This window comes from Cebus imitator, unplaced genomic scaffold (assembly GCF_001604975.1).
Source record: "Cebus imitator isolate Cc_AM_T3 unplaced genomic scaffold, Cebus_imitator-1.0 Scaffold135, whole genome shotgun sequence".
Taxonomy (NCBI): Eukaryota; Metazoa; Chordata; class Mammalia; order Primates; family Cebidae; genus Cebus; species Cebus imitator.
The window spans coordinates 1,823,634-1,849,760 of record NW_016107450.1 but is presented as its reverse complement, the minus strand read 5'-3'; the positions used below and the strand labels follow the sequence as shown (position 1 = coordinate 1,849,760).

The window sequence follows — 26,127 nt, the reverse complement described above, 5'->3', positions numbered from 1 at the left end:
AAAAAAAAAAAAAAAAAAAGAAGAAAGAAAACCAGAGCCTCAGTGTGGCTTGCATGCAGTCATCAGTGATTGGAGGGTCACACGCTGAGAAGCTCCTCCTTCTATGAGTCCCTAGAGCCCACCTGCAGCTGCAGGGTGGGAAAAGTACACACAGAGCTGCTGCTTCTTTGCAAGCTCCACATTGCCCACATGTTTTGAAGGTGTCCTGCCCAGACCAGACTTTCACTGCATGCCCATGCCATTGGTTGCTGCTCCCCAGCCAGAAATTTAGGAAATTCCCTTTGCATTTCTCCTGAGGGTGGCCTATCCTTTGCCTTAGGCTGGCGATACCAGCAAACTTCTCTACTGTCCAGGGGTTGACCATTGCCTTCTCCAATGAGGTCTGAACCCTTTCCAAATTTGTAATTATTTTGGTAATCTTCCTTAGGGTGCCATAGATAGTTGTTTTATATTTTATGAGTATTCTTTATATTACAGTTAATATTTCTTTCTTTCTGGTAAACCTCTGCTTAATCTACTGAGTGGTTTCTGTCCCCTGATTGGACCCAGATTGCCACAGTAAATTTTGACACAGGTATATACCTGTGAAACATCATCACAGTGAAGATAATGAACAAATCCGTCACCCCCATAAATGCCTCTAGGCCCATCTGTCATTCAGCTTTCCATTTCTTTCACCCTGGGTAAACAATTAGCTATTTTTGGTCACTATAGGTTAGTTTGCATTTTCTAGAATTTTACAGAAATGAAATCAAGTAGTATATATTCTTTTAAAACTCTAACTTCTTTCACTCAGTGTATTTTGTTATTCATCCATATGGTTATATATATTATAACTTATTTCTTGTTTCTGCTGAGGAGTTTTATTATGTGTCTATACCAGAGTTTTTCCACTCACCTGTTGATGAACATTTGGGTTGTTTCCAATTTTTGGCCATTACACATGTAACTACTGTGTGTTTTCATGTGTAAGTCTTTATGTGGACATATGCTTCCATTTCCCTTGGGTAAATATCTAGGAGTAGAATGGCTGGCTTATCTAGTAGATATAGATTTAGCTTTTAACTGCAAAACTCTTTCCCAAAGTATCTGTACCATTTTATTTTCCCATTAGCAATATATGAAAGTTCCAGTTCTTCCACATCCTTGCCAAAACTTGATATGGTTTATCTTTTTAATTTTAGCCACTGTGTTAGGTATATAGCAGTTTCTGATTATGATTCTAATTTGCATTTTCCTGATCACTAATGTTGTATAGCATCTTTTAATGTATTTTTTTTTTGCCATTATATCTTCATTGATGAACTGTTACTTTAATTATGTTGCCCATTTTAAAAAGTCAGCTGGTTAGTCTTCCTATCATTGAGTTAAGAGTTCTTTGTATGTTGCAGATGTAAGTTCTTAGTGAGATCTAAGTTTTTCAAATATTTTTCCCTAGTCTATGGCTTACCTTTTTATTTGCATAACAATGTCTTTTTAAAAAAATTTACTTTAAGCTCTGGGATACATGTGCTGATCGTGCAGGTTTGTTACATAGGTATATATGTGCCACGGTGGTTTGCTGCACCTATCAACCCATCATCTAGGTTTTAAGCCCTGCATGCATTAGGCATTTATCCTAATGCTCTTCCTCCTCTTGCCCCCCACCCCTGACAGGCCCCAGTGTGTGATGTTTCCCCTTCCTGTAGCCACGTGTTCTCAAACAATGTCTTTTGAAACACAAAGGTTTTAATTATGAAGGAGTCCGATCTTTCTTTCTCCCTTTCTTTCTTTCTCTTCCTTCCTTCCTTCCTTCCTTCCTTCCTTCCTTTCTTTTTCTTTTTCTTTTTCTTTCTTTCTCTTTCTTTCTTTCTTTCTTTCTTTCTTTCTTTCTTTCTTTCTTTCTTTCTTTCTTTCTTTCTCTTTCTTTCTTTCTTTCCTTCCTTCCTTCCTTCCTTCCTTCTTTCTCTTTCTTTTTCTCTTTCTCCCTTTCTTTCTTTCTTTTTCTTTCTTTATCTTTCTTTCTTTCCTTCTTTCTTTTTCTTTCTTTCTTTCCCTTTCTTTACTCTTTCTTTCTTTATTTTCTCTGTCTTTCTTGCTTTCTCTCTTTTTCTTTTTCTTGCATTCTCTTTCTCTCCTTCCTCCCTCCCTCCTTTCCTTCCTTCCTTCCTTGCTTCCATCTTTCCTTCTTTCCTTCTTTTTCCTTCTTTCCTTCTTTCTTGTCTCACTCTGTCTGGCACCATCTTGGCTCACTGCAACCTTCACCTCCTGGGCTCAAGTGATCGTCTCACCTCAGCCTCTTCAGTGGCTGGAACTACAGGTCTCCACCACCACACCCAGCTAATTTTTGTGTGTTTTTATAGAGACAGGGTTTCAGCATGTTGCCCAGACTGGTCTCAAACTCCTGAGCTCAAGCCATCTGCCCACCTTGGCCTCTGAAAGTGCTGGGATTACAGACATGAGCCACCATGCCTCGCCTTATCAAGGTTTTCTTTTATACTTCATGATTTTTGTGACGTCAAGAATTTTTTTCCGAATCCGAGAATTTTAAAGATTTTTCTCCATTGCTTTCTTTCAGAAGTATTATAGTCTATAATGTCTTGGTAATAGCTTCAATAACAATATCTTATTCTTAAGTTTCTTATTTATGAATTTCCGATGACACTACACATATTGTTTTTAATCTTCTTTTCTACTCATGTACAAATTGACCTAAGAGGCTAATGGAACAAAGTACATGAAATCAAGATTGTGCTAGAAATTCAGGTTGTATCATTACCAAATTTATGCGTCTCTCCCATCTCATAATGTAGTTTTACAGAAAAAATAATAATTAGAATTTTTTGAGTAAGTAACATGCTAAACAGTGTTTTTGTTTTTGTTGTTGTTGTTGTTGTTGTTGGTTTTGAGGGAGTCTTGCTCTTATTGCCCAGGCCAGAGTGCAATGGCGCAATATCAGCTCACTGCAACCTCTGTCTCTCCGGTTCAAGCCATTCTTCTGCCTCAGCCTCTCGAGTAGCTGGGATTACAGGCATGTGCCACCACACCTGGCTAATTTTGTATTTTTAGTAGAGCCGGGGTTTCTCTGTGTTGGTCAGGCTGGTCTTGAACTCCCGACTTCAGATCCGCCCGCCTCTGCCTCCCAGAGTGCTAAGATTACAGGTGTGAGCCACCACACCTGGCCTACACTGTGTATATACAGAGATGGGGGTCTTGCTATATTGCCCAGGCTAGTCTCCTAAGTCTCAAACTTCTTAGCTCAACAGATCTCTCACCTTAGCCTTCCTAGTAGCTGGGATTATAGGCATAAGCCACCATGCCCAGTTCCCCAAACACTGTTTTGTGACTTTTATATTCAAAGTATAAAGTACATTATTTTATACTAACATGATTTTATATGATTGGTTCTATTATCTGTGTGTCTCTTAGCAGATGAGAATATTGTATCATAAATAGATTGAACAACTTGTTTAGGTCATCTAGCCAGCTCTGTTTAATGTTACTGTCCATTCTCTTAATCACTACCAATAGTAGCTAATAAATACTGACTGCTTACTGTGTGACAGGTACTGTGCTAAATTCTTTACAGGTATTAACTAATTTAATCTTTAGAACAAAGCTACAGGTAGGTATTATTATTATGCCTCTGTACAGAAGAAGAAACTAAAATACAGGGACCCAGGTGTCACAACTATTAAAAGCAGAGCAGGATTTGAATCCATGCAATCTGGCTCCTGAGCCTTTCCTGGTAACCATCACACTACACTGTTTCTCCAAGAATAATTAATGGTTGTATTTATTGGGTAAAGCAAGCGGATGGCCCAAATGAGTCCCTGCCTCCAACAACTTTTTGAAATGAAAGATAGTTTCTATTTAATGCTCCCCTTGCCATCTGACCCCATTGATTTGCTATTGTACTGCTCTTGCTCCGTTTTCCCACTATGCCTTACAGTAATAATAAACAGAACCATGTGTGCCAATGCGAGAGGCCAGGGGAGATGAGTGCCTCCGTAAGTAGCAGGAGCCTTGGCCAGTACCTCAGCTTGAGCCAGGTCCCTGGGAAGAGAGTAGCGTCACCTGGATTCTCTAATCCATTTGTGTCAACTGCTAGCTTCTTAAAAGAGAGGGCAGGGCCAAAAGAGGCTTGCGAGAGGAACATTTAGGTTGCATGGAGCTTTTCTCATAGCCCACCTGGAGTGTGAGACAGCAGTGTACAGTGTAGAGAGATATTTGACTTGGGCTGGAGTCCTGCCTTTGTGCTTTAATTTTTTTGACTTTGGGCAGGTTTTGACAACCCATTTCACTTAGCCCATTTATAAAAAATGGGCTAAGTCCAACCTCATTTTGATGATATAAGTAGTTTCATGTAGTAAAAAAGATAACATCTACCATTTATTAAGTGCCTCTCTGTGTCAGATACTCATAATAGCACTTTATATGAGTTAACTCAATTAACACTAACCACAGCATAGAATAGGTGCTATTATCATCATCATTTTACAGGTGAGAAACAAAACTATAGACAACTACGATATTTATCCACAGTCACTGAGCAGCAACCAGAGAAGCTGAAGCATGAGACGAAGCAGCCCAACTCCCAGCCTGTGCTCCTAAACACTGGTATTTACTGAACTTGCATAAATAAATACATATATATAAATATGTATATGAGGTAAAATATATGTGTGGGTATACACCTACAGATATATATACATAATATGTATGTATTATGTATATATATATAATATGTGTGTATATATATATACTTTTTTAAACAGGAAAAGCCTTTCTAACACCCCCGCCCCTGGCTATTTTTTTTTGAGATGGAGTCTTCCTCTGTTGCCCAGGCTGGAGTGCAGTGACGCTATCTTGGCTCACTGCAACCTCCAGCTCTCAGGCTCAAGTAATTCTCATGCCTCAGCCTCCCGAGTAGCAGGGATTACAGTTGTGCCACCACACCTGGCTAATTTTTTGTAGAGATGGGGTGTCACCATGTTGGCCAGGACAGTCTTGAACTTCTGACCTCAAGCAATTCACCCATCTTGGCTTTCCGAAGTGCTGGGATCACAGACGTGAGCCCCTGAACAGGACATTTCTAACCTCTTCTTTGGGAACTTGTGTGCTATAGCTAAATTTAAGGAATCTGGGATGACCTGATGACAGTCCTTACCCAGGTCTGGACTGGTAGGTCTAGGTCCTAGTTTTGGCTCTGGCCAGCTTTGTGACCTTGGGCAAGGCAGTTTCACACTTCCTGAGTCCTACATTTCTCCTGTGTAAAATGTTGAGGGGGTGTACTAGTTAATTTCCAAAGCGCTTTCCGGCTCTCACATTCCTTATGTCTATGATTCTGTGATTAAGTTCCTGGAAGGTTAAGTACTGATAAAAGTGCCATTAAGATCTGTATACTCAGCACTGGCAGCCGTCTGTTACCTAAGATACCTGGGCCCAGCAGTTATGGGGGGGGGCTGGGGACAGGGTGGGTGGACGAGAAAGGCTCCTTGTCTGACAATTGTGTGTATTGACTGTAGACAGCAGAGGACTGCCCAGCACTGTGCCGTGTAACTGAGTATCCTCTGATTTCTGGGCTATGATCTACTAAGGCTGACCATCAAAGGCTGTTCCCAACAAGAGAACCTTGTGCAGTAAGTTCCTCAGGCAAGACGCGAGATAATTGAGACAGGATTGAATGGATCTCAGGCAGAGAAACTTGGGGGACAGATTAATGTAACTGATGAACTGGTTGACCCAAGGCCTCTCTGTCCATCATTTTTTGACCTCAGGTCAGAGCAATAGAAAGAGGGAAAGCTCTCAACACAGCTCCTGCCATGAAGTCCTGGAGAAGAATAAGTGACTGTTTGTCCCACACGGTTTAGTCATTCACCTGCCTGAAGGCAGAGTGCTGGGAGTCTGGGGTCCATGACCTGCTGGGACACACTTTGGGCTGCATTTTTTCCCCCTTCTAATATCTCAGCTCTCAGGGATCTGCTTTTCCTGGTGCCAAGCAGTATGGGTAAAATTTTGTCCCTCCTCCGTGCACCCCTACAAAACAAATATGAAGAGAAGTTAATATTTTCCAAATGGTGACCTAATCTTTGTTCATTAATTGAGTTCCTATTGCCTTCCAGATACTGTTAGAAGCCAGCAAGATACCTAGATGACTGAGACAGAGTCCTTGCCCTCTATGAAGTGACTGTTCATTATAAAACCCTAAAGCTGGGTTCTTACAGGTTACTGCAACAGCAACAACCCTGTGTGAGTGCTTATCATATGCCAGGCTCTGGTTACAGATCTTTAGCTCTCTCATGGGAAAGCGCCTGAGTGCTGGCTTGGCCGCCCCATGTCTGTGCGACTGTGGGCAAGTCATTTACTTTCTTTTTGAATTTCAATGTCTAAAACTGTAATCTGGGGATAATAGATATAAAACAGCTTAGAAGTATATACTTTTAATGACTCTTTTTAGTGTCAATGGAGGATTTGTGAGCAAATGCATACAAAGCACAAGGCAAACAGGTGGTATTTAGTAAGTGGCCATGCGATTATTGATAGAGTATGGGGTTCTTCCTGTTCCTCCAGAGCAAGACTGACAGGTATCCTATTACCCTTGCATCTTCAGAGCTTAGAGCAGAGCCCTGAAAACAGCAGGTGCTCACCCACTTTATATGATTAAAGGCACTCTCCACAGGGAAAGTCAAATCATCATGGGTATTTATGAATTACAAAATCCATAAAGTTAAACCAGGAGAAATGAACAAAAACACACTAATCATAGAGGTCCTTAATGATCCCTTGGCTTATGGCAGAGCAGCTGGACANAAAAAAAAAAAAAAAAAAAAAAAAAAAGCAAAGATTCAGAAGCCCTGAAAAAATAATGAATACAAAGAAGATCAAATCAATACAGTATTCTATCTTCACATTGGGAAGACAGAAACACCTTCTTTCAAGAAACCATGGGACATTGACAAAAATAACCACAGATAAGCCTCAATAAATCTTGAGGCAGTACGGATGACATTGAATTCAGTGAAACTACAAATTTATGACAAAAATGCAAAGTATAAATTACTTGTGTAAGAACTCTCTCAACTCTTGGGTCTAAGAAGAAATCAAAAGGGAAATTATATGATAGCAATAGGTGTTCCGTTACCCAGAGCCACACAGCTAACAGTGACAGAGCTGAGGCTGCTAGAACCTTGGTCTCCTGTCATCCAGTCACGAACAGGCTTGAGATCCCGGACAAGTCTCTCTGAGCCTCGATTTCCCCTTCTGTCAAGTGGCTTCGAAGGGTCCCCGGGCTCGGTTCGGTGGTGAGTTTGAGGCGTGTGGGGGAGGGGAGGGAGCGTGCCCGAGACGCGGGAGCCGCTACTGCTTTCTGCGAAGTCGGGGAGGGTGCGGGCGTTGGGAGACGGCAGCAGAGGGCGCTGGGTTGCCGGCCTGGGCTGCGTCTGCCATTGGTCGGGGCTGGGGCGCTGGGTTGGAGAGTTGGTGGAAAGTGACAAGTTGAGCGAGAGAGGGAACAGGAGCAGCCGCTGCCGCTGCAGCCGCCGCCGAGGGAGCCCAGGGACGGCAGCTCCCGAGCTCAGGGTGCGCTCTTCCGGGAGTCCGAGCCGGGGCAACTCACGCCAGCTGGTGTGACCCGGTCAGCCCAGGACTGACCCGCCGACCCAGGCGAGGCTGCAGCCAGAGGGCTAGAGAGGGATCGCGCTCGCGGCATCCAGAGGCGGCGGGGCGGAGGCGAGGGAGCAGGTTAGAGGGACAAAGAGCTTTACAGACGCCCCCGGCGTCCCGCGAGCGCAAGCGGCCGGGACGAGGCTGCCAGGAGCCCGGGGAGAGCCCGTGAATGTTCTGCGCGCGGCCTGGGAGCCGCCACCGCCGCCGCGAGAGGAGGAATGCACCGGCCGCGCAGCCGCGGGACGCGCCCGCCGCTTCTGGCTCTTCTAGTCGCGCTGCTGCTGACCGCGCGCGAGGCTGCTGCCCAAGGTAAGAGGCCCCCGCTGGCCCCCGTCAACCTCGACCCCCTGGCCCGCGGCCACCCTCCCGTCGGCCAGCCGGGCGCGGGACACGCAGGAAGCGCCGCGCTGGCTCCCGGGCGCGCCCGGCCACCCGCCACGGGGCTCGCCAGCGCCGCCAGGCCAGGGTTTGCCCCGGAGTCCCGCGGCGGCCCCGGAGCGCCCAGGGACTCGTTCCTCGGCGCACTGCAGCGGTTGTCAGCGCTGACAGGAAGCGTGGAGGGGTTTGGGGGTCCTGGAGTGATCGGGGCACTTCCGTGCAGTGCGTCCCCCCATGTCTCCCTGGACCCCTAGCAAGCCCAGCTGGTGTTCAGGCAAGTCTATCCTGCCCCCAAGTTGCAAGCCGGCCCGGAAGGCGCGGTCCGGGAGGGAATTTGGATGTTTAGTGGTGCCCGCCAGAGCCCAGGCGGCTCGCGGACCGACGCAAACAAAAGCCCTGTCCTCCTGGGGCTCCGGCGGCCTCGCATCGCCACCGCTCCCGGCCGTCTGGCCCTCCCGAGGGTCACCATGGAGGCCAAAACGTGTGCGCCGCTGCAGCCACTGCCACTTTGTGCAAAATGTGCTGTCAGAGGCGGCCTGCTGCTCCAAAGTGCTTTGGGTGTGCACGCGCGCGCGCGCGCGCGTGTGTATGCTTGTTACAAACAAGAGGGGGAAAAGCCATCTAATGCATACTTGATTTTGGTAATCCCCAAAGACAATCGCAACGGTTAGAGAAAGACTTCACTGCAAGCCCCAGAGTCTTAGTTCGCTGCGGGAAGCTGGGGTCCTTGCTGCGTCTGAGCGGGTACACAATGAGAGGGAAGAGCCCGGCTGCGCCTGTGGAGACAACCGATTCATTCTTTGGAGGTTGGAGGGGGAAAGTTGATTAAAGTCTCCGGGGTCTCGGGCCTCACTTTTAACATGCATCCCTTGAGGGGGTGAGGAGCCCTTGGATGCTGCCCTCCCCCACTCCCAGCCCTAAACCTGAGCAGAGAACTAGGTCTCTGCTCTTTTATCATGCGTCTTTCATTTTTAAGTTAGCACTGTGTTTAGGAAAAGAAAAGGCTCTGCGCTACTTAGCAGTTGAGAGAAAGATGTATTCGCTACAAGACCACGAATACAGAATTAGTTTTTACTAAAAATTAGCTGCCTTTCTTGGTAGAAAACACACTCTGGAAAGAAGTTGTTTGTGAATTTTGATTTCTTGGAGATGGTTTTTGGGTAGCTAGAGTAGCATTTTCTGAAACTGATCCTACAATGTGGTCGTGCTAATCTGGAAGCTCCTGGGGGTAAATAGGGCTTCTAATTGTAATTAAGATGTACATCAGCAGGGAGTGTACCTTCCGATGAAAAATCCTAATGAAATGTAAACAGCTTGGTCACATAGATGTTTTGCTTGGTGATGCCAAACATCTGGCCCTGCGCCACAACACCTGGGTGAAAAGTAAAAATGGGCCATACTGCCTATGTAATGTAAACATCCTTCTCAAGTTGGATTGCCCAGCAAATTGAGGTGGAGATAAGCAGGGTGATTCTAACTAAGGTGGGACTTTGATTAATTCAGTTATTTCCTCTGTGGACTCCTTTACTTTGTACTTAACTTTTCATCAGTGGTTGCTTTCAGATCATAGCCCCTTGGGGAGGTGGGGGCCTCTTGCCTTTAAATAAATGGCCCTGCAATGATTTCCCTCGCTGTAAGAAACCCTTGTTACCAGCAGCCACCCCAATTCTGTCTCCTTTGACTGTTTACAGCCTTTTAGAATTGTTTAAAAAGGGTATTTTCTATTCTATACTCTTTAGTAGTGAGCTCAAATCTGTTATTACTGTCTTATTTGTTGTTTTATAAATACCATTCCATTTCTGTGAATGTTTAATTTTTTCTCTGGGGTCAAGACTTCTGGTGGAACTGACATTTACTTTCTCCTCTTGGATTCAAGGTTCCTAAGGTAGCCCAGCCAGTGGCTCAGGAAATCAGCTTAAAGGGAGATATGTTTCATGTATTTATTTAAAAGATACAAAGCATTTCTCCCATCATTTTTCTATTTTGTTAGCCAGGAGAAGAAAACCTTTAAATTTGTTTTTTTCTGGTCTGTCTGTTGTTGATTTCTTATCTACCTCCCTCCTATGCAAAGCTCTACTTCTTTAGGAAACTGAAGCTTACCTTATAACCGCACCCAAGCCCAGGGCTTTAGGAACCTACCTGGCCTGTCTCAGAATCCTGTAGATTCTGTGGTTTGGCTGCTTGGAGCTAGAGGGAGGTGGCCTGCTACTGTGTTTGCTATCATTTTGTAAATCTTCCACTGCCATTTAAATAGGTGTTTGTCTGTACTTTTAGAATAGGAGTCTCTTGAGGGCAATAAGACTGTCAGCGTTTCCAGTGAAAACACTGAGAATCCAAGTCCACTTAGTCCCAACTTTATTAGAGATGCCTGAAAATCTTCCCCGGCTGGCTAGGGGGAGCCACACCAAGGTGGGTTGGTCAAAGGGTGTGGTCAAACTGCCTCTGTCAGTTTTGGAAATATTTAATTTCCAATATTGATTCAGCATACCTGGTGGGCTGTTTTGCTACTCTGATGCCTGGGATTATCTGCCTGATATTTAGTTAGGGATCAGCTTTGCCCTATAGCATCCTTTCTCTTCTGTATCATGAGCATAGACCCCCAGTTAGACTTTTGGAAAGTTTCTAAAAGTGTCACTTGCTCTGAAATTAGTATCAGGTTTGGCTGTGGTTTGACGGTGAACATCTACCCGATTTCAAATATCTTTTAAAATTGTACACAGCATCCTATGGAGAATGGAACACTTCGTAAGCTATATGTACTTTGATGTAAATGAATATGTACAGATAGATGGCATATATATACACACACACACACACACATATATATGTACACAAACACATATATAGTAAGTGGTCCTAGATTTTTGTTGAATGAGTAGAGAATAACTTTTTTGCTTTTATGCAAAATTCTGATATTTGCTTTGCTCAATAAAAATGCAACATGGCATATTTTCAAGGATTTTTCCTTTTCTTGTCCCATCTTCTAGTATGAAAGAAGTGTAGCAGAACTTGACAGTATAGCTTAAGGGTTACAAGTACAGGCTTTGGCATTTAACAGACCTGGATTTGAATCTTTTCTCTTTTGTATAATGGGTATGTCAGTTGGTTTTTCTGAGCCTTATGAGAGTGTTATGAGATTTAAGTGAAGCCATGCCTGGAGAGAAGCACCCAGCCTAGAAGTGAGTGCATGAAATTAACTTGGGGTACATGAAATTAAGCATATGTGAACTCCCAGAAATAATATAGAAAATCTTACGTGCATTTTAATGGTTCTGTATTTATAGCTATAGCTATAATCTGATTTTTCCAAGAAAAGTGTCAACCCCTGAAAGATAGGAACTGCTGACTCGGAGTGTGTTTGATGCCTGAAGTAATAGGTTTGTCTTCCTGGAGAGGTTGAAAGGGGTTGAGTGTTGGTGGCCAGCTCTAGGCCTTATCCCAGGTTAGCCTCTACCTCTCACCTCCCAGTTTCCCTTCCACCAGGCAGGCTGTTAACTGGGCCTGAGAGAAGCTGAAGAATGGTGCCAAGTCCTTGTCACCTCAACTAAGAAAATATGTCCCTGAATCCAAGCATTCTGAGATGCAGTTTGTGCAGTTTATTTAACAAACACTTATTTAATCCTTACAATGGGCCAATCACTCTTCTAAGCCTTTTGCAAATGTTAACTCACTGAATCCTCACAACAACTCTATAAGGGAGATGGCATAATTAGCTCATTTTGCACACGGATAAAGAGGGGTTAAGTTACTTTCTTTAGATTACACTGCTAAAAAGTGGCATTACTGGGCTTATAAGCCCTAACAGTTCATGCTATTACTTTAATGGCTGTCCTAGACATTATCTCCTTGTTTAATTCTTACAATTTACATTCTTGTAATGTATGGAACAAAGGTGGTATTTCCCAAAGTTTTCCAATAGCAGCAAAGGGAAGCTTGCTTAGCCATGATCTAGAGGTTAAGAAATTATTGGAGACAGTCAATTTCAATTTCCTTCCACTGCTGGAGTTCCCTAAGACGATCTCGCTGAAACTCAGAGATAGACTGGAAGCACCTTGTTGGATGGCCTGGACCTCTGGTTCTGGAATAATTACATTTTTGTAATGAGCTTCAACTTTGCTGTGGTTTGAGAAGTGTGCTTGCCAGTTCTTTCCACCTATCAGTGAGATATATTTTGATGAAATGCCTTTCTATTTGCATCTTGGTGGACAACTGTGGTTGTAGGGTGAGGAGGGGGTGATTTATTAGAGTGCTCTCTAGTGGGACAGCCAGCTTGCCAGCTCAAGGTCCCAGTGAGGACCAGACCCTGGCAAATCCAGCCCCAGCTGAGAAACACTCAAGTCTTCAAGGCCTCTTTCTCAAACAGAAGGGCCTCAGCCTGGCTTCACCCATTCCCTGGGGTGTGACAGGAGAGACTGTTCTGTAGATACTCGAAGAGAAAGGAGAGTCTGAGAAGGTTCTCTGGAGTTGAAGGAGGAGGGGATGGGGGCAACTCTTCGAAAATCCTTAACTAAATGCAGCTGCTTGTTACACGGAGACTGACTTGCATGCCAGGAATATCTAAAAAGCTAACGAATACAAAATAAAAATAAACAGCAGTAAAAAGGCTCTCTCTTTGTTGCAGTAAGCTCGGTTGGGGTTTTCAGTTTGTTTAGGAATGGGATAATTGTGGCATCCACTTTATTTTGGTAAGGCAGTGAAATGTGGATTAATGTTATGTCATTGGGATGCTACCAGCACCTGAACTTTTTCCTTCATCCCCCCGTCCGCAGCTGCACCTCCCAGGACACCCAGGCATGGACACCCATAGGGCGTGAGTCCCAAACAGTTGTCCCTGAGTGAATTACACTGGAAGAGGGCAGATAATTTAATGGGATAATCTTGGCAGGGCCAGCAAATTTCACACCTCATCTCTCACTAATAGAAAGGCAGCAGAAGGCTACAACATCCTCAGATGAAAAGGTTGTATAAAAAGGCTCTGCTTAAGAGTAACTGACTGTCCATAAATAAGGTTTTGTAGAGTCTTGATCCAAAAGCTGTTATTAAATACTGATAAGACAAGCCTCATAATGTTTGGCCTCCTTACATTTCTCTTTTCCCCCTTCTTTCCATAGAACTATAGATTTTTTTACTTTTTTTGAGAGAGAAAAGGGGGCTAAAATATCAACAGTCCAAACTTTGTTTTTTTAAAGTATTTCTATACAGGATGAACCTCCTTTGATAACTGTTTAAAGAGGTGGCATGGAGTAATGGAAATGGAATGGGATTTGAGCCTGATAGGGAATGGGGGTTTGAATTGGGGCTTTGCTGCCTGCTTGGGCAAAGTTACCTAATCTTTTGAGTCTCTGTTTTCTTTTCTGTAAAATGGGGAGAGCAATAATATGTGACTTCCTGGGGTGTTTTGTGAGAAATAAAAGAATGTTATGAACCTATAGCACCTAACACAGAGCCATGGACTTAGTGAACGTGATGTTAGCAACCATCATTTTCAAGGGCTTACAGGAGAAATCTGAAAATCTGGCTTCAGAACAATGGTCCTGCTGCAAGGTAGCAACCAAGGCTCAGAGAATAGCAAGTTTTACAAGGTTTTAGGACTCTGGAGTGCTTTGTTTTATAGGGAACATGCAGACACTCTAGATCTGAGCAGCACCCAGGCCAGTGCTGGGGACCTGGGTGGAAGGGATTCCACAGTGCAGCTTTGCAAAGCCTTAAAACAAAGGCTTTCTTCAGAACAGCACGCTCTTTGGGGAAGAGCAACCCCTCCCGGGTGCTTGGTGTAATTCCAGAATCCTACAATGGGGAATGTTACATTTCAGGGACCTCCACTTGTAATCTGACCGTTTTTAGCTTCAATATCCAAATAATCTTGCTGAGCACAACTTGAAAGAGAAGGATAATGGCCAGAGGAAAGAATCCTGAGGTGCTCTGTTTGGCATTTAAATTTTCTAAGTAGAAGAAAGAAAGTTCATGTTTCCCAAAGACAGAAGAGTAATGAAATATGTGGGAAGGGGGAGGGGTGATAAAAAGGACTTCTAAAGACAAAGCAGAGGTTGGGTTTGTTATTTTTATTTTTTAACAGTGAAGCTTGTCACTCAGTGTATTTCAACTAACATTTATTTTATATTTATCACATATAAGATACAGTATTCATGTCCAGGAATAAAATATTATCTTTCCCCTCAAGGAGAGAGAAGGAGAAAAATTCTCACTTTTTTGAGCACCTGTTATATGCCGGTATCTTTATTTTTTTAAGCTACTCATGCTTCTCAGCACTCTTTGGAGTTTGGACTTCTGATCCTATTTTACAGATAAGGAAATCGAGGCTCAGAAAGGTAAGTGTCTCAGCCAACCTTATACAATTATTAAATTAGGATTTGGGATTTGAATCTAGGTATTTGGACTCTCAGGTGTGTGTTCTTTTTGTGATCCTTAAAGTGTGATTGAGGAGACACCAATGAGCAGATGTGTAACCTCCACACGCAACTGTCTCTCCCACAAGTAAATTATGGGAAAGGATTGTGGAAGAAATGCTGTGGGAACACGGGAAGAATACATTAATTCTCAGGGGATTAGAGGGTCAGAGGAAGAACATGAGTGTCCTTCATAGGCTTATTGTGATGAGTCAATGAAATAATTCATGGAACACACTCAGACCATGCCACACACACATAGTGAGTGCTCAGTGAGTGTTCTGCTCTAGTTCTGTAGTCAGTGAGAGGCCTGGTCAGAATCTATCTGCCTCTAAAACCCATGTGCTCTTGCTCCACTGTGCACTTTTTCAACAGACATGTGGTTGTTGGAAAAGTAAGTAACCGTAGTCACTAAACGAAAGGGAAGACACCAATACAGTTGCTCTTATATCTTCTTCATCTGCCCTAATCCTGGCTTTTAGGACATGACTCTGCTTTGGGTATGGGAGGGGATTTGCATAGGCATGGAGAGAATCAAGAGGCCTCATCATGAACTATGGCACTCCTAGAACTCGGGCCAGGATTTACCACCTGCCCTCATTCATTCATTGATCATACAGTTTCTATGTGCTTACAGTGAACCAAATATTCTGATAATCTCACTGGAGATATAAAGATGAATAAGGTTAGGTCATTGTCTTGGAGGGCTTTACAGTGGCAGATTTATGGCAGAGATTGCTAGCTAATCACCAAATATGTTTCCATCTCTTCCGGTCACATGACAAGACAACATTTCTCAGCTTTCTCACAGTTAAGTGAAGCCACAGTTAATACTAAATCCTAGCCAATGAAATGAAATTGGAGGTAATTGTTGTCACTTGTAAGCTTGACCCTTAAAAAACTCCCTGAGGCAGAATCACTATGATCCTTCTTTGGTGGCTTGGCAACCTTAGAAGTCTTGTGTTGAAAGTGACACAACATGGAAAGAGCGTGAGATTCTCCCTTAATCACTGTGTGGTGGAAGCCACACTTGTTTAGGTTTTGTGTGAACCAAAAACAAATGTCTATTGTTAAGGCTGAAATTTTGAGAATTGTTGTTATTGTTGTTATAGCTGCTAATGTTACCTTAAGTAACATGAGGTTGTAAATCATAGTGTGTGATGAGATCAATTTAGTGGGTTAGGACCAGCATTTTTAGATAGAATAAAATCGAAAACTAGTTTGTGTCTGACCACTTCATGCAGAGCCTGGGGCTCCATCCAGTAAATTAAAACCCTTCCCAAATACTTTATGGCACACATAGGGTTCCTCTAGCTCTGCGGAGAATCTGGAAGAACTAAGGCTGGCCTTAGCCCTTGTGGAGTTTACCTTTTAGGGGCAATAAAATAGGCACTTTATACAGCCAGTGAATACAGAGTTGGCAGTTATATATGCTGAATCCTAAGAAGGGAGAGGTCTTTTGGGAGGAAGTGGATATGATCTGAGCCTTGAAGGAAGGATTGAGAGGGTGTGGGATTGAAGGATGGGAGAGAAGAGGAGTTGGACATTCCACTGCTGGAAAAGGGCTAGAGTGCCACAGCAGCCTGCAGCTGCTCTAGGGTCTCCATGGACTTCCTGAGACTATTCTGGGTTCTTAGACCAGGCCTTCACTGTGGAATGAAGCTGGTCTCCAGGGGATGGGAGAGTGAAGAAAAGAAAGACAGCGTTGAATGAAGTCTGTTGTGTTTTTAGCATATGAAGAGCGGAGGAGGAGAGGGAAGGAAGCAGTTTCACTGGGAGCCTGAAGACTTATCTTTCTTCCCAAAGGGTGTTCTAAGGAGGTAAAGATGTGGTGCATTTCAGGGCTGCTTGTCAAAGGTATATGATTGTGTCATATTCTCTCTGATGGGACTGTTTTGTCTTCTAGTGCAGACTAGTTAATTCTAGTCCTTCTCTTGCCTGCTTGATGAAAATTATGATAGTAGACTAATAATTAACACACAGAGCGTACGGTGAGCCAAGTAAGTACGATTCTAAGTTCTGTAAGTGTTTTAACTTGCATAGTCTTCAGGGCAACCCTATGAGGTAAGCCAGAGTTCTAGGAGCGTTATAGTTCACTATTAGGCACCTTGATTCTCTCCAATTCCCTACCATGCCCAAAGCAGAGTCCAGTCTAAAAGCCAGGATTAGGGCAGGTAGAAGATAAAAGAGCAACTCTCTTTCTTGGTGTCTTCCCTTCCATTTGGTAACTACACAACTACTTACTCTACAACGACCACATGTCTGTTGGAAAAGTGCGCAAGAGTATATGGGCTTTAGAAGCAGATTCATCCTGCCCAGGCCTCTCACTGGCTGCAGAACATTCCTTGAACACTCACAATGCATGTGGCAAGGCCCTCAGTGTGCTCCACGATATCCCCATTTTCCAGATAAGGAAACTGAGGCACAGAGAAGATAAGTAACCTGCCCAAGACCACACAGGGAGTTAAATGGGAAAACTAGGATTTGAACCTACATATCCTGAGGCCTGGGTTTTGTTCTTAATCATTATACCATACTGCATTTCACTTTTTTTAAACTCTGTATGATGATTAAAATTCTCAGTAAGATCCCAGCCAAATAGCTGAGTCAAAATAATTATAATTAAATCCTCCATTTGTATAGGGCTTTGCAGCTTACAAAGTCATTTATGTACAGTATTACCTTTAATTTTCCAAAAAGAAATAGGATTTATTTCTCTCTCCCTTTTAAAATTAGGCGAGTGAGTTTGGCAGCTCACACAAGGTCACTCTGTAGCTGTCAGAGCCAGTCTAAAACCCAGCTCCTTCAACTTAGAGCCCATTAAACTTTCTGCTCTAAAACACTACTTTTGTTTGGAATTTGTGCCTCTAATATACTGATATAGGATGATTTTCACTATTGTTTCACCAGCAGGTGAATTTGCCTGATTTTCACTTGTTTCATCCACAAAAATCCTTAAATAGCCATGTTTTTAGAAATAGTTGAAAGGCATTTGTAGATGGGACCTGGTGCTGGGATTTCTGCAACCTAAAACAGGAGTTTCCTAAGTGGTTGGTGATTGTATCAGGGAGAAGAGCCAGGAAGAGAAGGGCTTTGGCATCAGATGGACTAGGCTCAGTAACGCTCTGCCAGGTCAGCAAACTATGTAACCTCTGAGACTGGCTTTCCCCACCTGTAAAATGGGAGCCATAATGGTGCCTACCTTTACAGAATGAGAAGGACCATGGGCAGTGTTTGGCATAGTGCCTGGGCCATAGTTGGTGGTTGGTGTGTGATCGAAGCTACACCTCCGAATGGAATGGAGAGCAGCAATCCTTCATTTAATATTTTTCACAGGATGGGATGGGGCAAAATTGCTAGTTCTCAGCACCTTGTTAGGCATGATTTTATAATACAGCCATCTCTGAGGCGGACTTTCTTAGCACCTGGAAGTCTTAGGCTATAATTATATTAATGCTTCTCAAGGGCAGGGACTTTCTTACGCTCTGTGAAGGTTAAACATCATAAGGTAAAAATAGAACATGCTGCCTGAAATCCTAGATATCCTTGAAAGGCTCTTATCTGTTCTTCATGGGATATTGACACCATTTCCAGATGGGTTTAGACAATGTACATGGAAGTAACTTATTCTATTTTTTCTCCATAAGACAGATTATACCCTTGCCTCTAGGATTTTACTCCAACTGGGGTATTTCATAGTTTTTTCATAATTTTCACACCCCCTGGAGGGTATTGGCTGCTTTTCTTTTTCCTGTCTGGACTTTCAGTGTGGTGATGGAATGTATTAGCTCTTCATATGCCTACCTTAAAGAAGTAATGTTTAACCTAGTCCTGACTGTTTTGTCTCCTCCCTGCAGAGAACTGTTGTGTGATGTATAAGGATTTTCAGTCCCAAGATACTGCCTGTTGGAGATTAACAAGCAGCAACAACTTTCAACGATGTTCTTAATCTACCAGTAATTTTCTTTTTCTTTATGTGACTCATAGTGCTTTGCCCACTCACATCCAGCTGACTCCTCTTTCTCCTTTTTCATGTGGACTGTGTCCCTAAGTCAAAACATTGAAAGCTTTGCCTGTGACCAGATAGTCTTTGGTGGGTTGGAGTCTGCTGTCAGGGCCTCTCAGGGGACACTTGATAACTAATGTCCCTTTTCCCCACTGAGGAAGGGAGGAGCTGAACTGAGCATGTCCAGTTTGTGCTATCCAGCTCATCCATAAGTTGCTGCCTAGGAGTGTGCTCCAAGCCCCTGCAAGAAGGTGTTAGTGAAGGTACAGAGAGAGTCCAGGACTTAACACTGATTAGTTTCCCTCCCAAGAAAGCAACCACCAGGCACAGGGAATAAAGCTTTTCCCCCCTTATGCTGGCTACAACTTTTTTTTTTTTTTTTTTAAGGAGCAGTTGTCAGATTTGTTGGTCGTATTGGGGTTAAAACTATATAGATAAGATGCTCAAAACCTTTTACAAATAATCCTCCCACATCTTTGCCTGATGGCTCACATTTAGAAAGTTTCTTAGCCATTCTAGGATGTGGGTGAAAGTGGCTTCCCCCAGACTCACCAAATGCACAGAGCAATTGATCTGAGTGCTGGTGGATGGGACGGCAGGAAAGGAGGGGTCCAAGAGGAAAAGCTCCACCTGGCTGAGGGAGATGACCTGTGTAAACTACCAAGAAGTCCCTGTTGCTTCCGTCTGGTTAAATATTGATTTAACAACTGAAAGGGGTGCAGGAGAACTATATGGTAATATCCTCTCCTGTAAGAAGTTTACTGTTTTCCTTAGGGAGGCAAGAGTGATACACCCCAAATGGTGTGGGAATAAAGAATAGATCCAAATGACAGTGTCCTGCACTTGGTTTAGGGCCCTTTGCCTATCTTGCAGCCTCTAGGAGTTTCTACCCTTGCACTGGCCCACCTCCCTGGCATATACAGCTCAGGCTCTTTCCTCTTTTCATTTCTTCTTGCTGAATTCTTACTTGTTTTCAGCCTCTGTTGACACCCAGGAAGGCACCCTGGCCTGCTTCAGCCTCTGTCAGTCCTTCTTTTGTGGCCTCACCTTCCACCAGTATTCTCACATAGGCTATCTAAATCACACCTGCTTATTCTGATTTGGCCCAACACCTTTGCAATAATTTTCACTGTCAAGTATTAAGCATTGACTGTGGACTGAGCACCTGTCAAGGCATTTTGCATTTTATAATGGAATCATATTTTCTCCCTGCAGAACTATTGCTTTGAGTTCTTTCTTCCCCTCTTCCCCCCGCCCTCCGCCTTTTTTTTAGAGACAGAGTCATGCTGTGTCACCCAGGCTGGAGTACAGTGGTGTGATCTCAGCTCACTGCAACCTCCGCCTCCAGGGTTCAAGTGATTTCCAGCCTCAGCCTCCTGAGTAGCTGGAATTACAGGTGACTGCCACCATGCCTGGCTACTTTTTATATGTTTAAAAAATGGTTTTGCCATGTGGGCCAGGTTGGTCTCAAAATCATAGCCTCAAGCGATCCACCCACCTTTGCCTCCCAAAGTGCTGGGATTACAGGCATGAGCCACCATGCCCAGCCTATTGCCCTGATTTCAATTCCTCACCCCTCACTCCTCCTTCTGGAAAATGCCCCTTCATCACTTCCGAAAAGGAACTGCTCTAGCCCACACTAATCATAGTCTTTCCTTGGGATTTAGGGGCATCCCTTCTGGGATGGGGAAGCTGAGAGATGCCCTTTGTTGTGTCTGAGCCCAGGAAAGAAGCTGGTGTGTAGGAGAGAATGACTTCATATCCAGAGGCATTGCTGAGAGGCAGAAGAGGTCTGACAGCCTTCCGATCTCTTTTCCACCTCCCTCGAGTTTCCTTATCTGAGCCAGTAGACATGGCTTTCATGAGGTTATTGTGTCCCTACAATGCACACAACCTTACCTCACTAATCCTCATAACAAAATGAAGTGGGTGTTATCTTTTTTTTTTTTAACCTGAGAGGAAACAGTTTTATTGCTTTTTCTGAGAAGAAAATTTATATCCATTAAAAGCAAATTCAGAAATGTATAATGAAAACAAATTTCATCCATTATCCTACCATTCAGAGATAACTTTTGATTGCATTGTTTATACATGTGGATTTATAAAAGGAGGTTATGCTTTTATTGCCAAAAGAAAACTGAGGCTCAGAGATGTTAAGTAACTCCTCCAGGGTTGAAACCAGCCCAAATCACTAAAACATGTTGACTGTTGAATTCAATATAATTAAGTGCCACAAGGAAGTTACAGGCAGTAGGTTTTGTGAATCAAGAAGGAGAGAGGCTGGCATTGATAGGAATTACTGGGAGGGTTTTCTGAAGGAGGTGGGGCTTGACAGAGCGATCTTTTATATGTCTATATCTATATATATGTATATGTATATAATAAATATATAGATATATAAAGGCTTGTTTTATTTTAATGGCTGATCTATGTAATCACGGAGGCCAGTATGTACAGGCAAAGGGGGAACTTTTATTTCTTGGTCTCTTTCTCTTTGGACAAAGTCTTGATGATCTCCTTCTTGGCCTGGAGACCCTCTTTACAGCAGTTGCAGTGCTTCCCAGGTCTTAGACCTGTGGGCCTCAGCCTGGTTAGCCAGGAACTTCTTGTAGGCCTTGTCTGCCTTCAGCCTGTGGATGTGTTCCATGAGAATTTGCTTGTTTTTTTTTTTTTGATACAGAGTTTTACTTTTATTGCTCAGGCTGGAGAGCAATGACATCATCCCGGCTCACTGCAACCTCCGTCTCCCAGGTTCAAGTGATTGTCTTGCCTCAGCCTCCCAAGTAGCTGGGATTACAGGCATGTGACACCACACCCAGCTAATTTTGTATTTTTTTTTTAGTAGAGACAAGGTTTTTCCATGTTGGTCAGGCTGGTCTCGAGCTCCCAACCTCAGGTGATCTGCCCTCCTCGTCCTCCCAAAGTGCTGAGATTACAGGCGTGAGCCACCACGCCTGCCCGAGAATCCACTTGTTTTTGAACTCATTCCCCTTCACCTTCAGGTATAGGCTGTGATACATTGGTGATCAGTCTTCTTAGATTTACGGTATCTTCTGAGCAGCCTGCGCAGAATCCTTAGTCTCCTCACCCACGTGGCCCTCTCTGGCATTCAGGCATTGGCTGAACCCTTTTGCTTACCTATGACCTGTGCCTGCCCTTCCGGCGGGCCAAGGTGTTTTTCTGGCATCGACCCCGGGAGTGGACCATCACAGGCTTTGCTCAGACCATCTTTGAGTTGGGATTGGCGATTTCATTGGTCTCATTGGGGCCCAACCAGACCTTCTTCTTGCCACAGAGGAGGACACTGGAGGCGAGCCTCTTCTGAAGCCTGAGCATACTCATGACTGCGGACCCAGCAGTGAAAGGCGAGTGATCTAATATTGACTTGATTCCTTCCATTAAGTGACCTCTGAATGGGTAAAGCCAGTGAGTGGGGACACCTGAGCACTGCCTGCTGTCGGGGCTGGGCACTGCTGAAGACAATAATTAATTTTGAGCTTTTCTGAAATGCAAAAATTAAACTGAAAATAAGTCAGTGTGAACATGGCAAAGAGGGACAGAGGGAGTATCTAGAAGGAAGTTGGCAGGTAACAGGGTGCCAAGAAATTAAGACCTAAAGAAATAGAGTGGAGGAGTGGGAGGGTGGGGCCACAACAGTGGATTGTGGTTTTGCATTTGAATCAGGAGTAGGAGAAAAAAACACCCATCCTTCCTGTTTTTTTGGGGGTCTGTAAACAGGCACTGTCACTCTTTTTTTGGGTTACTTGTTTTTATGTTTGTCTCTCCCTCTGCACTGTGAGATCTGGGAGAGGAGGAATGTCGTTTAATTCTCATGCATATCTTCGGTGTTCAGCACAATGAGCCTGGCAGAAATAAAGAGACACTCATTACATATTTTTTCAAAGCAAAGCTCCACTGACAGAACTTTCAGGCTGGCCCTCCCAGGCTTTCTACAGCCGTCTCTCTGGTCTCATAGGGCACCTGTGCGCATGGTGGCTTTTCATGAGCTGTTTCTTCTCACATGAGCACCTTTCTCCTACCCATCTGCTACAGTCTTTCTGCCCTGGCTCAGGTGTCACATCCCTGACTCAACGTGAGCTTGGATTTCCACTCACATGCCCTCCTAGCACGCTGTATTCTTAAATAGCCTTCATTATAATTTTTCATTGAGTATTTATTTGTGTAATGACTATGTTTTGGGGATCTTCTCTATCACTGGGTTGGATGCTCCTTAGGGAAGGGTTTGGTTCTGGATCTCTTGAGCCTGGGCCAGTTGAATGGATTCTACTTTTACTTTCACTAAGCTTTGTTCTTCCTTCCTAGAGGCTGAGATAACTCCAGCTTACCTTGCTGTGACTATCTAAGAATTTAAAAATGTGTCTTTGAACAACTGAAAATCTCTAGGCTAACTCTTCCAACAGTTGAGGAATCCAGCCCTGTAAAAAGTCAATCAGACTAAATGACACCTGCTGTGAGTTCTGTTTGCAGGGGAGCAGTGGCCAGCTCCAGAGCTGGGGTGTTTTCCCAATGTGGAAAGTCTGTGATAACTGGGTTTCGCTGCTGTAAATTAGGGTTACCCTGCTCTTAATTGGCAGCAAATTCAGATTCTCCCTTGCAGTCCTCTTTCTCCTTTTTCCCGTGGACTGTGTTGGAGAGAAGGTGTGGAAAATCCTGGCACTGTGCTGCAGGGACACTGCACCTGCAGGCTAGGAATAGAGGTGGTGAGTGCTGGCTGCCGGCCCTCAATGCCTTTCTTCTCCCTCCCTCCTGCTCTGCCCTTTCCTTTTCTCAGGAGTTCTGAAAGAGGTCTCATTACTGGGGAAATATCCCCTGGGGAGCTCTTCTTCTCTCTTCTTTCTCTCAATGAGTAGAGGGGAAAGTATGCTCAGTTTTGAACTTGCAAGCCATCTGGATGCAAACATGACCAGAAAAGCCCCTGTGTCTTTGGATTTCCTAGAGCAATGCTGCCTTAGCCCCCCAGTGCCATCTGCTTTAGGCTAGGACATCTTTCCTTCATGCAGGAGAAAGGGGAGCTTAATACAACTTTGCTCAGGTTTCTTGGGGGCTGAGGCAGTGGTGGGGAGAACAGAAGCCTGAGCTGTTTGATTTCTTGCCCGTCTGCTGTGAGTCAGGAGTAGTCCTTGGTCAGCAGGCACATGGAGGCCCGCTGTGTGCCAGGCACTGGGCGGGTGTTGGGGTGACAGGATTTTCTGCTAGGAGCTGAAAGGCTGTCCTGGTGGGCAGCATGAAAATGATGATGGTGACACAGTGAGAGAGTTTGGGCACAGGTCATGGGAGGTGTGGGGAGGGAGCAGCTGAGCAGGCTCCTGTTAGAGCACTGAAGGCAGAATCAGGAAAGGTGACTCAGGGGAGGCTTCACCGGAAAACATGTGTCTGGGAGGCATTAAAACAAGAGCCCATTATGCATTTTAAAATGATATTAGTAATAATGTATGGGTTTATTTGGAGAAATGAATTCACAAAATTCTGCTGCCTGTAATGTTGATTCTTGACTGAGTGATAAAACCCACTTCCCAGGCCTCTTTCTGTAAGCCAGTCCCTGCCATCCCCTTGAACCTCAGCTGCCCCACTAGGGCCAAAGCAACTCAGAAGGAGGCTGAGACCCCCATGCCTCACTGTCTAATCGATGGGCATGGGGAGTGGGCATGAGGGTGGGGTTCAGGACCTAACCGTAGCATCTGTCTTTCCAGAATGTTCCTCTGACCTTTCTGGGGACCAGAGGTCTTAGTTTCTTTATCTCTGCAGTAGGAATTATAACCCATTCCCTGAAGATTATGGAAGGTTATAGGAAATGAAAGATATAAAGTCACCTTGTAAACCTAAAGTCCTCTCTGAGATCGAGGGTTTAGACAGCAAGCACAATTTTGTCTTCATTTCTTGATGGATCCGTGAAGCCTCCTTTATTCACTCAATGGATATTTACATGGTAGGCATTGTTCTTGATGCTGAGGGTGAAGCTGTGAACAAAACAAAGACCCTAGTCATGGAGGAGTCAGGAAATACAGAAATATACATGGAGGAGTCAGGTAATGGGAAAGACTAAGAGAAATGAAGCAGGGTAAAGAGCTTATGATGGGGGGGGGGGGGGGTGTTGTCGCATGGGGCAGTCTGAGAGGCTTCTAGGTTTAAGGGATTTGAGCAGAGACCTGTGTGAAGGGAAAGGGTGATCCCTGAGACTGTCTGAGGGAGGAGCAGTGAGTCTGGCTCAGAGGTGGGCAGTGAATGCAAATGGCTTGAAGTGGGAGTGTTATCGGTTTATAGCACAATCAGCAATTGCTTCTTCTGCCACTGGTAATATTTATAGAGTCTATACTGTGTGCCAGGCAGTATTCAGGCACCACGACAATCCTATTCAGTAGGTCCTATTTTATCCTCCCCCCATGTCACAGGTGCGGCGTCCTTAGAACAAACCGAGCATCCAGATAATGGGAAGAGGGAGCAGTTCTCACTTACGTGGGGAGTGTATAATCACAGCCTTCCACAGAAGGAAGAGTGTATGGTTTGGAGAGAAAAGAATCTCAGTTTGGGCCTGGCCTGCAATTCATCTGCTGCTAGGGCAAGATGTTTCACTTCTCTGGGCTTCTGTTTCCTAATTTATAAAATGGGCTACTGAAATCTCAGAGGATTATTATGTATATTAAGTGAGATGCAGATGAAAGAATGTGGCAAACTGCAGGGCACCATGAGAATATCACTTTATTCTTATTATTACACCAATTCTCATTCCTTGCTTCTTGCAAAGAGAGAGAATGAAAGAAAACTGGAAACTTGCAACTTACATAACTTTTTTGTTCTTTCCCTGAAAACTTATTTTCTACTAATGTCTCTGAGAGTGAATTAACCAGAGTATCCAGTTGAATTGGCAAGTATTTTGCTGAAAGATCAAGGGACTGTGAGATAAAGTTGGTGCCGAGGATGCTCACATTTCTAAAGGAATCACTTGAAGTGCTAGAACTCCCAGTCTACCCTTCTGTAATACCAGACAACCTGTAATCCCCAGACCCAGAGTCTTAGGACAGCTTTCTCTGATTTCACATCATGTCAATGGTAGGTGTACAATAAATTTATGAAAAAAGTAAGTGGTCTCAAATGGTGCCACCCTTTAAAATTATTCTATGCATTTGTCCCAGAGTCTTGTGGGATGAATGGCTAAATACTACTGGATTCGGTGAGATGGGTATTATTATTTGGGGTTATGGAATAAAAACACTCAGGTAAAGGAAGTTATCCCAAGCTTCATAATTGGTGGTGAGCCTGGATACTCATTCTCAAATCTAGTGAGGCACTGTTTGGCATCAGGATGGCGATGGTAAGCTCTTTTGTCAACCAAATGATCGATTGGCAGTAGAGTAATGATACTTAACAATAATCTATTGTATGTTTCAAAAGAGCTAGAAGAGAATTAGAATGTTCCTAGCGTAACATTATGGCTATTTCAGTTGCCCTGATTTGATCTTTACACATTCTATGAATGTACCAAAATATCACATGTGCCCAGAAAATATCTACACCTAATATGTGTCAATATAAAAAGTTAACCAAATGATCGATGGACACCTACTATGTGCCAAGGATAATGCTGGGTGTTGAGAATATGATGGTGAATGAAACAGGGATCTGGTGCTTGCTTTAGGGAATGCCTTTAGGAGAAGCTCAGGGTATGTTTTT

At 44.0% G+C, this 26,127-nt stretch overlaps 1 protein-coding gene and 1 pseudogene across 1 annotated transcript in view; one reads left to right on the top strand and one right to left on the bottom strand.

The window, feature by feature from the left end:
- Positions 1–7,467: 7,467 nt before the first annotated feature.
- The window catches only part of ROR1 (receptor tyrosine kinase like orphan receptor 1), a 404,583-nt gene continuing 385,923 nt past the window's right edge, over positions 7,468–26,127 (top strand). The window contains exon 1 of the mRNA XM_017541538.2: positions 7,468–7,956. Coding sequence (XP_017397027.1) covers positions 7,866–7,956 — 91 coding nt within the window. The 5' untranslated portion in view covers positions 7,468–7,865. The remainder of the gene's footprint in view (positions 7,957–26,127) is intronic.
- LOC108313240 lies at positions 20,837–22,035 on the bottom strand (annotated as a pseudogene).